Raw genomic sequence first — 12,499 nt, 5'->3', positions numbered from 1 at the left:
TTATAAAACACTTCCTGATTTGCTTAATATTATTATTATTGTTGGTTCTGAAATTTTCTTTACAACTATATGTTTACACATATGTTTTGAATACAACATTTAGTTGTAAGTACAATGAAAATTATCAAACTTATCAAAACTATGTTCCATATCTAATCGTTTTCAGTGAGATTTTGTCACACTAGACAACAAACAACAACTGTTATGTGTTGTCACTGTTTCTACAACACTATAATTTAATATAATGCAATTCTATGACGTTGCTTGTAGTTAACGGGCTTAACGGTGATAAGGATAGTTTACGGATAAGATAGGCGGCAGTTTATGGTGATTATGAGCTGGTTATTGATAACCGAATTTCGTGCAGACAAGGAGTTCTTGGCTCAGCTATTTAAAAAAAATAATTACAAATAATTTAAGTCATTTTTGTGGTTTTACATTTTTTTTAAATCTTTTAAATATAAATTATATAAAATTTTTATAATTACAACCTACTGCTTCTTCAGCTTCTTTCCCTGAGAAGCTTTGTTCGATTTGCCAAATAACTTGCGCCACACAAATTTCCACACGATCTTGTTGATGATGAAGACGATGTAGAGCACCAGGGCGGCGATGATATATACGTCCACATTATTGCTGGCAATGAAATTCATGTGAACCAAAGGACTCTGCATGTGAGCGGCACCATGATGGCGGATCACGTACTCCGTCCAGTAGACCACGGATTCGGGAGGACTCAAAGGACGATCGCGGTAGAGCTGTGAGAAGCTCTTCAATGTCTTCGCGTATTTGGGATTTTCGATGACCTCCTTAATGGATGCCTTGAACTCGTCCACATCCAGGGTGGCCAATGGCAGCTGCAAGCCATAGCCACTGGCCACCAGCTTATCGGCATTACTCGGCTGATCGGCAAACACGGGTAGCGCCAGCATGGGCACTCCATGATACTGCGCCTCAGCCACGCCTCCCTTGCCCGCATGTGTGATGAACAGCTTGAGCTTGGGATGGGCCAGGATATCGTCCTGGGGCAGCCACTTCTTGTAGAGTATATTAGCCGCCTTGCCGGGCGTGTTCTTGGGATCCTCCCACTTCCAGATCACCTGCTGCTTAAGGCTGCTCAATCCCTTAAATATGGTCTTCACCACTTCAGGTTGGATATGTTCGCCCTTTAAGTTGGAACCCAAACTGAAGAGAATGACTCCGTGCTTGCCCTTCTCCAAAAACTCCTTTATATCCTCTGGCAGTGGATCGGGCTTGCTCTTCACCTGAATGCCTCCAATTTCAATTACTCCAGGCACATTCGGACGGATGGGACCTTCGCTGATGCCATGGCCATTGCAAAACGCCAAGGAGACATTCCTCTTGGCCTGCTCAAAAGTGGGCATTGACTTGTCCTTTCCCCAAAGACGGCTGGAAAAATATTGGAATTATATTATATTTCTAAACTTCTGGTTCAATAGATAAGTTACTCACTCATAGAACTTGTTGTATTTGTGGCTCAGGAAGATGTTGAAAGCATTGAAGCCCAAGGTGCTGGCAAAGTTCTGCATTCGCTGCTGGAAATTCATGGGCTGGCCGGGAGGTGCGGAGATATGCATTTGGGGAACACTGGACAGCTCGGGATTACCCAGCACCTCGTTGACCATCATTATGGGTGGGCCCGACCAGGAAATTATAACGGGGCAATTAAACCGGGCACCCAACGCCACCTGGTATGTGTTAAAGAAGAATCCCACGAAGACCACGTCGAACTTGTTGCCCTTGTTCAGATAGAGCTCCTGAAAGCGCGGATCCTCCAAAACGTCCACCTGCTTGTCAATGAGCAGGGCTAACGAGCTGAAGATCGATTTTATGGTGTTCCAAATCGATGGCTTCTCCTTGACCATTCCAGCCATACCATCGTTGAGCACTTTCTCATCCTCGGCACTCATTGGCACCACAATGTGGTTAATGCTCTTGTGGGTGACTTTGGGAGAAACCGAGGAGACGACGGTCACGTTGTGACCCTTCTCCGCCAGCGTCTTCATGATAGACATGTGCACGATGAAATGCGACGGACTGTGGCTGGTGAAGACGCCCAGGATGTTGGCTCCTTCAGTGCCCTGTGGCATCGATTGCAGGGCCAATAGGGCAACCAAAAGGCCGCCCAAGCTGCAACCAATCCAAGTGCGACGGTTTTGTGTCATGACTCGCTCCGTTCAAGTCCAAGTACGAGTGGAAACTGATATGGTTCCAAGCAGCCGGCGACTATCTTATACACAGTGGGTTTGGACGATAACGGCGGACTGATAAGATATCTTCGATCGGTTAATCTGCAAATGCATGTGTATTTCTATTCACTAGCATAAATTTTATACAAATTTCGTAAGTATTTAATACGTGCTCCTCAGAGTGGCACACGTTGTCTTCTATCTGGGATTAAAGTTCTTTCTTTCAAATTTTTGTGATTTAATAAAATATTATTCTTTTTTCACCCAATAAACTTTTATAATCTAAATTATGACGAAAATCGACACATTCTCTTGTAATTTGTATAATTATTAAATCAATAATTTTAAAGTGCACTTTATTGAGCTACTCAGATCATGAAGTCTAATTATTTCTAGATGTACGTAACAACAATTATTAGGTCATTATTAAATAAACTGTTATACACATTTGCAATTATAAATTATAATTGATAAGTCCTTTGTTTTAGATAAGATGTTCATTTGTTTTATATGTATAATTTTATTCGTAATATATAAATTCCCGAAACCCGGAAAAATGAGGGTTTTAAAAGACAACTTGTGCCTATTTTTAAAATGTTTCGACTGCAATTACTTAGGTTAAAGTGCAACCTTGTCGCACAGTCAATGTCAACTTGTAGGTTAACTATTATTTCATAAATTTTCGCTCTCTCTTGATGACTTTAACACAACAACTATGATAGATATTTAAATACCTCGTCTATATAGAGACACCCATAGGAGCCATTCGAATAATAATGAGATATTTTGGAAAACAATACGCGTTCGGCACGCGCTGCCTCGACGCCGCTCGATTCACTGAGAATTGAATTCGATCCGATTTGGAATTACCCGATGAGATAGTTCTCGAGAGAAGAGAGAAACCGAGCGGGAGGCCTCTAAAAATAAATTTATTCGCTGTGGGAGAACATGGGAATGCTCGGGCAACCTGTTGAGCGAGTGTTGTTCTAGGTCTGGGAATCATTGTTGCTATTTCATTAACTGTCAGGTTGTGTAAGGTGCATGACATCAGCTTAAGGAAAAAAATAATATATATTTAAATGCAGGTCGCAGATGACTTCAAAAGCTTGCGACAGTTAACTACCCTAGAGTTAAGACATCTAATTCGTATCTACAGGTTAGGTTCAAGTGAATAAATAATAATTTGTTTCTTTTGTGCTTATGGTGAATAATTTTGAATTAGTTTTTTGTATGGGGCATCTTCTTAAAGTGTTTCTGACTTGCTTATTGATTTAAGATTGTGAGACAACACAAATTGCAAGTGAATATGTTCAGCGCCCCTTACACTTATCTACCCACAAATACAAGTATCAAGTACATGCCTATAAACAAAATGTAATAAATGTTTTGTGCAATCTCATGCTTTCCGGCAAATGTTTTATGTGTATAGTAGTCTTCACCATAATCAGTGTTTTTTTAAAAAAGAGATTCAAAACAAGAAATACAAAATAAGTGTATGAGTTACTGTTTCTTTAATTTATTTACTTTTTTTTTAAATCTTAACAACAAGGTTTGTATTTCACCATATCAACTGAAATATCGCATATCCATTAATGGAATGTACATCCCAATTAATTACTTTTAAGCTTTCTTGCCAGCGATTCGCGGCGATTACTGTATCCACTTGCAACATTTAAAATCTTGCGAAGTAGAAACTTACTAGTGACTATGAGTAGAATACTGACCAGGAGAACTACTCCATAGACATCGAGATTGTTTCGAGCCACAAAGCCTGTGTTAATGAGGGGACTCTGCAGGTGAAGTGCTCCTTGATGGCGCAACACGTACTCGGTCCAGTAGATGACCGATTGACGGGCTGTTAAGGGACGATCCCTGTAAAGGGTGGAGAACTTTCCGATCGTCTCACGATACGCGGGATTCTCCAGGACCTCATAGATAGTCTCCTTCAGTTCATTCTCCGTCATTGTGAGAATATCCAACCATCTGCCAAAGCCAGATTTTGTCATGATTTCAGCATTTCCCTGTTGATCGCCAAAGATCGGTAGCGCCACCATGGGAACTCCATGATATTGGGCCTCTGCCACACCGCCCTTGCCCGCATGAGTTATGAATAGTTTCGTGTTCGGATGGGCCAAGATATCGTCCTGGGGCAGCCAATTGCCGAAGAATATGTTGGAGGCATTTCCTGGCTTGTTTTTCAGGTCCTCCCACTTCCAAATAACTCGCTGAGGCAACTGGGACAGCACTTTATACAGGATATCCACGGTATCGGGTCGAAAGGTATTCGTATTCACATTAGTGCCTAGACTGAAAAATATCGCGCCCTCATCAGCGTTATCAAGAAACTTGGCCAACTCCTTGGGCAGAGGATCGGCCTGCTAATGACCGGACATTTCAACTTGGCAGCAATGCCCAACTGATAGTTGTTGGCCATCAATCCCAAGAACACCAAATCGAATTTGGTTTTTGGATTCTCGTAGATCTCCTTAAAATTGGGATGCATCATAAACTCATACTGTCCTTCCAGTTGATTGGATGATGTAATCATATGGGTTTGTTGCTTTCGCTGCGCCGTAGTGACTGGGCACATCGGGGAAGTCTGCCTAGGGTCTGTTCAAACACACTGGTCAATTGCTAAAAGATTATCGCTATCGCAAAGGTTTTCTGCCAGACAGCGTATCTGCAGCCTGAGTCACGATTAAATGGTAAAAAGAATCAAGCATAAATTTATTGTCTAATCAGTAAACAAAATTGGTAAATACATTATGAATATGAAGACTTTACGTAACAGTTTTGCATAGGTATGAGGCATATACATTCTTTATCTTTCCAGTCTGTCCGTTCGTATAAACGCTATGACCTGGAAGAGCTAAAAAGTGCGAATTCTAAAGACGTAGACGCTTTGCCAATTTGTTTCCATAGATTGCCATGCCCATTCTAACGCCCACAGACCGCCTAAAGCAATCACTTTCTACCAATATAAAAAAGATTTTTAAAATTTCTCCCCAGCCCACCGACTCCTGCATTAACGGGTATCTGATAGTCGAGAATCTCCACTGCATTTCCTCTTGTTATAAATGAATCAGAAAAGAAGCATAGTTAATTATTAATTGTTCATATAAATATATTATTATTTCAGTGCAAGTTTTTTCTTATTTCTTAAATATAAGAGCTATCTATCAATATATTTTCAAAGTTGTCCCAAACAAGAAGTAACTAGGCTAACTAGGCTAACTAATAAGTAATCTTTTTCGCGCTATCGATAATTCAGTGCATGCGTCATCAAGTAGCATGAGAAATTTCGTAATAAAGAATCGGGTCAATTATGAAATACAATTTGGTAATTTTTTAATAGTTAATTTGACTTAATTTATTGTTTTTTTTTCGTCTGAGAAATCTTCCAGAAAAATTTGTTCCACACGATTTTGGCAACCAGTCGGGTAAGAATCACGAAAAGGGCCAGAATCGCCAGAATTAAAGCGTATATATCAAGATTGTTAAGCTGAATGAAATTCATGTGCACGGCCGGACTCTGCAAGTTGGGTGCTCCATGATGTCTCAGGATGTACTCAGTCCAGAAAACCACCGACTGCTTGGCGGTCATGGGTCGATCTCTGTACAGGGAAGAGAATTTTCCAATGGCTTGTCTGTACTTTTGATTTTCCAGAACCTCTTTCAGGGCATCTCTCAGACCGTCCTCCGTTATGGACAACAAATCCAGAGCCAGGCCATATCCAGATTTCTCCATCCCGGCAGCGTTTCCGGGCTGATCTCCGAAGATCGGCAATGCCACCATTGGCACTCCGTGGTATTGGGCCTCGGTAATGCCACCCTTTCCAGCGTGTGTGATAAAGAGTTTGGTATTCGGATGGGCCAGTATATCGTCTTGGGGCAGCCAGTTCTTATATAGAATATTGGAGGCGTTACCGGGTGTGTTCTCCAAGTCCTCCCATTTCCAGATTACGTTTTCCTTCAGTTCGGACAGAACCTTAAAGATGGTCTGTACGATTTCTGGCCTTACAGTGGAACTCTTGACATTGGAGCCGAGTGAAAGGAAGACAGCACCTTGCTTGGCATTGCTTAAGAACTGATCGATATCCTTGGGCAGAGGATCCGGCTTATCCTTCACTTGTATTCCTCCGATTTCGATTAGCGCAGGCACCAGGGGTCGAATAGGTCCTTCACTGATTAAGTGGGAGCCGACAAAGGCCATGGAGATATTCTTCCTCAACTCCTTCAGAGTGGGCATATCTTTTTCCGGAAAGACGTCATTATAAATGCGTGTCAATTTGTAATCAAACACAACAAAAATAAATTCGAAAAACAGGGATTTTAACGCATTTTCAGCTCGCTTGAGGAAGCTCATTGGATGCGTGGCCACAGTTCCCATGAGGGGCACATAGGATAACTCCGAGGGATTACCCGTATACTTATCAATTGCCGGAACAGGTGCCGACATCCAATCAATGATTACCGGCACCTTTAGCTTATGGGCGACACCCAGTTGGAAGTCGTTGATGAAGTAACCCAAAATCATCAAATCGAATTTGGTCTCGTAGATGCGCTGGAAGCGAGGGTCGGAGAGGAGTTCCGCCTGGGAATCGATCATAACATCCATGCTGGTTAGAAGGCGATGCATTGTGCTGACCAGTGAGTTCTTTTGCCCGGCCATTTCGGTCATTTGGTCTTCCATGATGCGTTCTTGCTCCTCCTTCATAGGCACCACAATCAAGTGGATATCCTTGTGCGTCACCTTGGGCTTCAACATGGACACCACGGTCACATTGTGTCCAGCTTCGACCAGAGCCTTGGCCACCGACATGTGGATTATCAGATGCGACGGACTGTGACTGCTGAAGAGCCCCAAAATGTTAGCTCCCTGGGTGGAGGCAACCACGCCGAGAAGCAACAAAAGCACGCAGCGAACTCCGATCATTTGATTAATTTTTGGTGTGACCTCTCCGGCCACTCCGGCCAAATAGAAACTAAAGAGAATTGGGCAAGCGGCAACCTATTTATGGCTGAAAAACTGGTGCCAGTCAGTGGATTCCCTTATCAACTTCCCTCGATTCCGAAAAATACCTTAATGATAGACGTTAAAATTTCATTCTCTTGATACTCTTATTTACCTGCTCTTACATATGCGACTCCGCTCTTTTCTAACTTATTTTGTGTTTAAAACGTTCCAAATAAAAATGTAATTGATTTTATCAGATAAATATATTGAAAAATATTGAAAAATAATATGACTGTAATATAAAATTTATTTAATTTACATAAATGTTACTTTATGTTACCTTTTAAAACTGTATTATGTTAAGGAGGAGAGTAATCGAGGTTTAATCCATATCCTGATTACTCTGTGGCAGCATAGTTTATAATTAATTTAATTATAAACTATATTTTGGTTTTCTAATTGCTTTGTCAAGATGACTCAGCAAAAACGCACTATTAAATCATTATTTTGTGTAGTTCACCAATTTCGTGGATCTACTCAAATTAAATTGTTACATTTTCGTAACATCCACTAAACTCTCACCTTTGAAAATATAAATGTAGCGGTGTTAAGTGATCTGCTTAAGCATCGCATAAACCGAACTATAAAATATAATTGTAATTATGCGTAACAAACGACCTAAGAAAGCAAAAATGATTATAGTGCTCTTAAGCAACCTTTGCAAACAAAAAGAGAATTGAAGAAAGCTCTTTTGTTAAGAGCACGTTTTGTTTACACAGGTAAACAAAGTGTTTTTTAAGAGAAAATCAGTATATGTTTAGTCACATTGCATTAAATATATACAATTTTTGCCTAATTTACCCATTATTATTCTTTATTATAAGCTTTTTCGGAATAACCATTACCCTCCCCAATTATCACTATAATTCAAGCACCCACCTACTTCAGCTTTTTACTACCCGGCGGAATTGGATTCTTTTCTATTCTAAGCAATTGCTGATTCTGTCCCTTAATGTGACTCCAGTGATTGATCTCTCGCAGTTCCACGTCGAACTCCTTCATGGTTTTCCTTAGCTCAGGATACAGATGCTTTAGCACCCCATGATCCAGTGTGGGAAATAGGTGATGCAGAGCATGCTCACCAAAGTGGGTGAGCACCAGTAGATCCGACCACTTGATGTCTCCGCGATCTATAATCGTGTCCACTTGGTAAAGACCCCAATCGAAGTCCTGTCGCTGGGCATCCCCATCGTGTAGAATGCGAGGATCATGGTGGGCAGCAGTGAGACCAACAAGTCCGAAGATAAAGCTCCCAACCGATATAATTATTTCCCAGCTTAGAAGTGCACTCAACAGGCCAACACCAGTGGATAAATATATAAAGATGGGCAGGCTGAATCCAATAAGATCATCCCAGCGAAGAACGTTTCTTTTGGTCAGGGAAAGGACCAGGCTAAAATATAATGCATCCTATTAGTACAATACACAGAAAACTATTTTGGACACTCACCGTATGAGAAACTGCCCTTGGAACAGGAACACGTATACCACGGGGCTGATAACCACTGAGATCAATCGCTGAGCTTTACTGGCATAATGACGATCCGGAATCCAGCATAGGAACGGCTCAAACATGGACATCTCCAGGTCGTGCAGAGAATTAGCATAAACATGGTGTGATAGGGCGTGAGAAATTCGCCAGTTCCGGAAGTTCATCATGGTCAGATTGAAAGTGTACATCCGCCAATTGTCCCGTTGATGGAAATAATTGTGAGTTGAGGTGGCCACCCAGCAAAGCGACAATCCAGCTAGTCCCTTGAAGATCAATGAGTCCAGAGCAGTGCCTGCCCAACTGAAGAGGAAGACGGACACCAAGATACCAAGATGGAGAAACTGAAAGATTATAGAACAAGTGAATTACTTTCGACGGAACTTTAGTAACTTGTCAAGACCACAACAATACCTCGGTTTTCTTAGTGGGAGAGTAACCGATCTGCCTCAGCTTTTCACGCACTCTCCGCTTCAGTGTCATGTAGAAACCATTCTCTTCAAGAGTGAACTTGTAGTTCCTTGGCCTAGCAGCCTTTCGCACCTCGAATTTGCTCAGCATTCCTCGAGCTCGCTCCTCGATATGATGTGACTCGAAGGGCTCGGTGATATCCGTGCCCCTGGTGCACTCAATCCAAGATGAGCCACCCGGATGGCGAGCGGCAAAGTCGCTTAAGTCGTAGAGCGTATCGTTTATGCGCCAAAGACCTTCGGCCTCGTCATCTACATTTTTCCTCTCCAGCCAGCTGAGCAAGAGAAAATGTAAATATGTAGCTTTATGTAATTAATTTGAAATTTATGGGTATTTTCGATGCAAACCTTTCACTGGTAATCGGTCGATGCTGGCGATAGCTCGGGTAATTCCTCGATATTCCCGATACTCTCCAGTCACCATCGTCCTTACTATTGGGCGTCATTTTGTGCACTGTTCGTTAATCGATGTACACTGATAAATGGAGTTTATTTTAACCCCAGAAGTACCTTGAACGCTAGTGCTTAATCGTTGTTGATAACTAGCCGTTTGATTCCCAAGTTCATCTTAGTACCTAACGAAAGAACCGGTCGTTCTGGACACCCCAGATGCAGACTAACCGCAAAGTTTGTTTACGTAGCGCCTACTGAACTTTTATTGGAGCGGCGCTCGGCTTTTGTTTTCGTATCACACTCGCTCGATCAATTAGTAAAGCTCTGACCCGAGAGTATCGCCGATTGAAAGCTTTCCGCTCAGTGGCTCTCGCTTCTTATCAGGGGAAACGAAACAATATGTAAATGATATTCAGAGCATACTTACATTTAAGGTCTAGAATAGAGTGTGCAGTAGGGGGCCATTGGATTATTTTCCATCAAGTCAGAACTCGGTTTAAAAACAAAATTATATGTATAAATACATATCCTAATGTAAGTTTTACAAGGTATGCTTTCCAAGCAAAAGAAAAGTGAACTCAACGTGTAGCCATGTTAATAAACCCCAGTAAATCGGTGAATTTATTGCTATCAAATGATTAAGCATATTTTATTGGAGCTCTTAGAGATAAGACTACCCCCAACAATCTCAAAAGCTGATAGCTTTCGGCTAGACCCACGCCAGCCAAGCGAAGCCTCAAACTGCTGCGATACCACCATAACATTGTTATGGCCACCGCACTGACCTATTGTCGCCGAAGTCTGCTCGAACCGCCCATGTGGTGCTTAGACATGCCCACTGCTTGAGATTTCACCTAATGAATTACCGATTAGAACATACTGCTAAAAAATATATGAGATATAAATAGACGTAATAGTTAAAAGGCGGCAGCTGCGGCGCTCTCCTGATAGCACCGGCGCCTTATCAAAATGGAAACGTTTTGTTTGGAAATCTCGATTTCTCGCGCTACGCATAAAATAAACGGACCACTGCCGGTGCCTGTCAGTTAGTCGTTGGCATCCCAGCCGAAAGGTGCTCGGATCGGTAAAGTGTGTGCCGCAGACGTCAAGGATCAAAAGGACTCGACAATATGGTAATCGAGGAGTGGAAGAAGAGTGGCGTTGCCACCAAGTTTCCAACATACCGAAATTCGGCCCTAATCACCACACACAGCTGGCAAAAGGGTAAACGCCAGGACGATCGAGCCGAAGGACTGTGGCGCATCAACGATGGCATCTACGACTTCACCTCCTTCATTGACAAGCATCCTGGCGGTCCTTTTTGGATTCGCGAGACCAAGGGCACCGACATCACCGAAGCCTTTGAGGCACATCATCTGACCACGGCTCCCGAAAAGATGATCGCCAAATATAAGGTTAGGGATGCGGCCGAGCCCAGGATCTACACACTGACCTTGGAGGAGGGCGGATTCTACAAGACGCTAAAGGAGCGAGTCCGCGAGCAACTGAAGACCATAGACCAGCGGCCGAAAAAGAAGAGTGATGTGAGTGTTAATCAGAAAAAAGTACCTTACTGAAAATGGGCGTGCCTTAGATTCAATTTCATATCAGTTAAGTAATTCTTATCAGTTACATATTGATAGGAAGTTGAACCTCCAGGCCCATAAATAAATTTATTACTAACTAAAAACATCTAATCTTACATTTCACGTGTCGCAGCCCTAATATCATGCCCCACTTGTATTCAACGGTATTTGTGATTATATTCTTTAATTTTTTGCAGGCTGAAACAATTATTGAAATGATATCTTTTAAATTTATGGTTATATTTATGATACTTTTCTTTTAGCTCATTCACCTGGGACTCATTGTGTCACTCTACCTGTTGGGCATTGCCAGTGCCAAATACAACAGCCTTTTGGCTCTGGTCCTGGCGGGTGTGGCCCTCTGCTGGACGGTGATCGTGTCCCACAACTACTTCCATCGTCGGGACAACTGGCAGATGTACGCCTTCAACCTGGGCCTGATGAACTTTGCCGCCTGGCGTGTCTCCCATGCTCTGTCCCATCACATCTATCCCAATTCGTATTTCGATCTGGAACTCTCGATGTTCGAACCCTTGCTGTGCTGGGTGCCCAATCCGCACATCAAGAGCAAGTTGATGCGTTATGTGTCCTGGGTCACGGAGCCGGTGGCCTATGCCCTCGCCTTCTTCATACAAATGGGCACACGGTGAGTGTGTGATCGAGGCGGTGATCGTAAACAAAGTCTAATCAGTGATCTTTTGATTGATTGATATTGCAGTATTTTCTATTCGCTGCGCCACACCAACATCCTCTACTGGCACGACCTACTGCCACTGACTATACCCATTGCCATATACCTGGGAACCGGGGGATCTCTAGGCATTTGGATCTGCGTGCGCCAGTGGCTCGCGATGACGTCGATCGCCAGCTTTAGTTTCTGCTTGATTGGTCTGAATGCGGCGCATCACGATCCGGAAATCTATCACGAGGGCGATGCCAATCGTGAGGATCGTGACTGGGGTCTCTTCCAGGTGGACACGATTATCGACCGCGGTGATCTCAAGTGGTCGCAGTTCCTGGTGCTCACCCACTTTGGCGACCATGTGCTCCACCATCTCTTCCCCACCCTGGATCATGGCCTCCTGCCCGCTCTCTATCCGGTGCTTTACCAGACTCTCGATGAGTTCAAGGGTCATCTCCGCGAGTGCAACCACATCGTGCACATGATTGGCCAGCACAAGCAACTATTGCGCATCGAGCCCAATCCCAGGGCTCCTGGGGCGGGAAAGTAGGACTTATTTTTTATGGGGCTTAAGTAAAAGTAAATAAATATATCTACAACATCTTATTAGTTTACAAAAGACCTGTGACAATTTCTTAACAGGTATGGCCAG

At 42.9% G+C, this 12,499-nt stretch overlaps 5 protein-coding genes across 5 annotated transcripts; 1 reads left to right on the top strand and 4 right to left on the bottom strand.

Moving 5' to 3' along the window:
- Positions 1–200: 200 nt before the first annotated feature.
- LOC6614430 (UDP-glucuronosyltransferase 2B15) lies at positions 201–3,051 on the bottom strand. The gene is made up of 3 exons (XM_002038827.2): positions 2,945–3,051; positions 1,474–2,312; positions 201–1,410 (listed from the first exon to the last, which is right to left on the bottom strand). Exons 2-3 carry the CDS (start codon positions 2,184–2,186, stop codon positions 492–494), a joined length of 1,632 nt encoding a protein of 543 aa, XP_002038863.1. The 5' UTR covers positions 2,187–2,312; positions 2,945–3,051; the 3' UTR covers positions 201–491.
- Positions 3,052–3,820: 769 nt separating this feature from the next.
- On the bottom strand, positions 3,821–4,797 carry LOC6614429 (UDP-glucuronosyltransferase 2B15). Its single transcript, XM_032727829.1, is given in 2 exon segments — positions 3,821–4,586; positions 4,589–4,797. Coding segments are annotated over 2 exon segments (936 nt in total). The 5' UTR covers positions 4,759–4,797.
- Positions 4,798–5,533: 736 nt separating this feature from the next.
- LOC6614428 (UDP-glucuronosyltransferase 2B4) lies at positions 5,534–7,209 on the bottom strand. The gene has a single exon (XM_002038825.2). The coding sequence runs from the start codon at positions 7,144–7,146 to the stop codon at positions 5,581–5,583; it is 1,566 nt and encodes a 521-aa protein (XP_002038861.1). The 5' UTR covers positions 7,147–7,209; the 3' UTR covers positions 5,534–5,580.
- An 811-nt stretch (positions 7,210–8,020) lies between these two features.
- LOC6614427 (cytochrome b5-related protein) lies at positions 8,021–9,844 on the bottom strand. The gene is made up of 4 exons (XM_002038824.2): positions 9,535–9,844; positions 9,131–9,461; positions 8,678–9,060; positions 8,021–8,620 (listed from the first exon to the last, which is right to left on the bottom strand). Exons 1-4 carry the CDS (start codon positions 9,630–9,632, stop codon positions 8,107–8,109), a joined length of 1,326 nt encoding a protein of 441 aa, XP_002038860.1. The 5' UTR covers positions 9,633–9,844; the 3' UTR covers positions 8,021–8,106.
- Positions 9,845–10,622: 778 nt separating this feature from the next.
- On the top strand, positions 10,623–12,466 carry LOC6614426 (cytochrome b5-related protein). The gene is made up of 3 exons (XM_002038823.2): positions 10,623–11,123; positions 11,429–11,811; positions 11,884–12,466. Exons 1-3 carry the CDS (start codon positions 10,710–10,712, stop codon positions 12,395–12,397), a joined length of 1,311 nt encoding a protein of 436 aa, XP_002038859.1. The 5' UTR covers positions 10,623–10,709; the 3' UTR covers positions 12,398–12,466.
- Positions 12,467–12,499: the final 33 nt, after the last annotated feature.

The sequence above is a fragment of the Drosophila sechellia genome, chromosome 2L, assembly GCF_004382195.2.
Source record: "Drosophila sechellia strain sech25 chromosome 2L, ASM438219v1, whole genome shotgun sequence".
NCBI classification, from domain to species: Eukaryota; Metazoa; Arthropoda; class Insecta; order Diptera; family Drosophilidae; genus Drosophila; species Drosophila sechellia.
This window is presented reverse-complemented; position numbering and strand designations above follow the sequence as displayed.

Bases quoted from the DNA above. Each gene is read 5' to 3' on its own strand.
- LOC6614427 (XM_002038824.2), bottom strand. From the start codon at position 9,632: ATGACGCCCAATAGTAAGGACGATGGTGACTGGAGAGTATCGGGAATA. The intron at 9,462-9,534 runs GTTTGCATCGAA...TCTCTTGCTCAG, and splicing joins CGACCGATTACCAGTGAAAG to CTGGCTGGAGAGGAAAAATG. The intron at 9,061-9,130 runs GTATTGTTGTGG...ATAATCTTTCAG, and splicing joins CTCCCACTAAGAAAACCGAG to TTTCTCCATCTTGGTATCTT.
- LOC6614426 (XM_002038823.2), top strand. From the start codon at position 10,710: ATGGTAATCGAGGAGTGGAAGAAGAGTGGCGTTGCCACCAAGTTTCCA. The intron at 11,124-11,428 runs GTGAGTGTTAAT...CTTTTCTTTTAG, and splicing joins GGCCGAAAAAGAAGAGTGAT to CTCATTCACCTGGGACTCAT. The intron at 11,812-11,883 runs GTGAGTGTGTGA...TTGATATTGCAG, and splicing joins TTCATACAAATGGGCACACG to TATTTTCTATTCGCTGCGCC.
- LOC6614428 (XM_002038825.2), bottom strand. From the start codon at position 7,146: ATGATCGGAGTTCGCTGCGTGCTTTTGTTGCTTCTCGGCGTGGTTGCC.
- LOC6614430 (XM_002038827.2), bottom strand. From the start codon at position 2,186: ATGACACAAAACCGTCGCACTTGGATTGGTTGCAGCTTGGGCGGCCTT. The intron at 1,411-1,473 runs GTGAGTAACTTA...ATATTTTTCCAG, and splicing joins AAATACAACAAGTTCTATGA to CCGTCTTTGGGGAAAGGACA.